The sequence below is a fragment of the Bombina bombina genome, chromosome 7 (assembly GCF_027579735.1).
Source record: "Bombina bombina isolate aBomBom1 chromosome 7, aBomBom1.pri, whole genome shotgun sequence".
Lineage (NCBI taxonomy): Eukaryota > Metazoa > Chordata > Amphibia > Anura > Bombinatoridae > Bombina > Bombina bombina.
The window spans coordinates 589,650,513-589,653,012 of record NC_069505.1 but is presented as its reverse complement, the minus strand read 5'-3'; the positions used below and the strand labels follow the sequence as shown (position 1 = coordinate 589,653,012).

The window sequence follows — 2,500 nt, the reverse complement described above, 5'->3', positions numbered from 1 at the left end:
CAGTGTGCTCATTATCAGTGTATAGATACTCATCATCATTATACAGTGCAGTGTGATCATTATCAGTGTATAGATACTCATCATCATTATACAGTGCAGTGTGATCATTATCAGTATATAGATACTCATCATCATTATACAGTGCAGTGTGATCATTATCTGTGTATAGATACTCACATCATTATACAGTGCAGTGTGATCATTATCTGTGTATAGATACTCATCATCATTATACAGTGCAGTGTACTCATTATCAGTGTATAGATACTCCTCATCATTATACAGGGCAGTGTGCTCATTATCAGTGTATATATACTCATCATCATTATACAGTGCAGTGTGCTCATTATCAGTGTATATATACTCATCATCATTATACAGTGCAGTGTGCTCATTATCAGTGTATAGATACTCCTCATCATTATACAGGGCAGTGTGCTCATTATCAGTGTATAGATACTCACATCATTATACAGAGCAGTGTGATCATTATCAGTGTATAGATACTCATCATCATTATACAGTGCAGTGTGATCATTATCAGTGTATAGATACTCATCATCATTATACAGGGCAGTGTGCTCATTATCAGTGTATAGATACTCACATCATTATACAGAGCAGTGTGATCATTATCAGTGTATAGATACTCATCATCATTATACAGTGCAGTGTGATCATTATCAGTGTATATATACTAACTATTATTATATAAAACACCATATTCATTATCTGTGTGTGTGTGTGTGTGTGTGTGTGTATATATATATATATATATATATATATATATATATATATATATATATATAGCATTATTATATAGTGCAGTGTAATCATTATCAGTGTATAGATACTCATCATCATTATACAGTGCAGTGTGTTCATTATCAGTGTATAGATACTCATCATTATTATACAGTGCAGTGTGATCATTATCGGTGTATAGATACTCATCATCATTGTACAGTGCAGTGTGATCATTATCGGTGTATAGATACTCATCATCATTGTACAGTGCAGTGTGATCATTATCGGTGTATAGATACTCATCATCATTATACAGAGCAGTGTGATCATTATCAGTGTATAGATACTCATCATCATTGTACAGTGCAGTGTGATCATTATCAGTGTATAGATACTCATCATCATTATACAGTGCAGTGTGCTCATTATCAGTGTATAGATACTCATCATCATTATACAGTGCAGTGTGATCATTATCCGTGTATAGATACTCATCATTATACAGTGCAGTGTGATCATTATCAGTGTATAGATACTCATCATCATTATACAGAGCAGTGTGATCATTATCAGTGTATAGATACTCATCATCATTATACAGTGCAGTGTGATCATTATCAGTGTATAGATACTCATCATCATTATACAGAGCAGTGTGAACATTATCAGTGTATAGATACTTATTATCATTATACAGTGCAGTGTGATCATTATCAGTGTATATATACTCATCATCATTACAGTGCAGTGTGATCATTATCAGTGTATAGATACTCACATAATTATACAGAGCAGTGTGATCATTATCAGTGTATAGATGCTCATCATCATTATACAGTGCAGTGTGCTCATTATCAGCGTATTGATACTCATCATCATTATACAGTGCTTAGTGATCATTATCAGTGTATAGATACTCACATCATTATACAGTGCAGTATGTTCATTATCAATGTATATATACTCATCATCATTATACAGTGCAGCACGTTCATTATCAGTGTATATATACTCATCATCAGTATATTATCATTATACAGTGCAGTGTGATCATTCTCAGTGTATAGATACTCATCATCATTATACAGTGCAGCATGTTTATTATCAGTGTATAGATACTCCTCATCAGTATATTATCATTATACAGTGCAGTGTGATCATTATCAGTGTATAGATACTCATTACCATTATACAGTGCAGTGTGATCATTATCAGTGTAAAGATACTCATCATCATTATACAGTGCATTGTGTTTATTATCAGTATATAGATACTCATTATCATTATACAGTGCAATGTGATCATTATTAGTGTATAGATACTCATGATCATTATACAGTGCAGCGTGATCATTCAGTATATAGATATTTATTATTATACGGTATAGTGTGTATATTATTGGTGTACAGTATAGATATTCCATAACACCATATGCACTTTTCCCCCCCAGGTCTTCCAGAAGCTGACAGATTACACTCTGGTTCCAGCTGCCTGCTCAGAAGTGTCTAAGATTGGGGGCTGCCTGACGTCCTGCTCTATATTAATAAATCGCAAGCTGGAGATATAGATACTTAGTTATTCAACACCTGTCATGTATACATATCACCCTCGGACTTAAGACCTGTGTATATACATTTCTCTTTATATCGTTCTGCTAATCTGCAGAAAAGCAAAAAATGACAAAATAATAATTAAAAAACCATAGATTAGCAAATAAAAGGGAAAAACAATATAATGCTTCACATACAAAAGA

General features: G+C 33.0%; 1 protein-coding gene across 4 annotated transcripts in view; it reads left to right on the top strand.

Annotated features, from left to right (window-relative positions):
• The window catches only part of DDAH2 (dimethylarginine dimethylaminohydrolase 2), a 47,197-nt gene that overhangs the window by 42,952 nt on the left and 1,745 nt on the right, over nt 1-2,500 (top strand). For all 4 annotated transcript variants that reach the window (XM_053722080.1, XM_053722078.1, XM_053722079.1 and 1 more), the window contains one exon: nt 2,198-2,500. This exon is cut by the window's right edge and continues 1,745 nt beyond it. In XM_053722080.1, the coding sequence (XP_053578055.1) occupies nt 2,198-2,314 (117 nt within the window). In that variant the 3' untranslated portion in view covers nt 2,315-2,500. The remainder of the gene's footprint in view (nt 1-2,197) is intronic.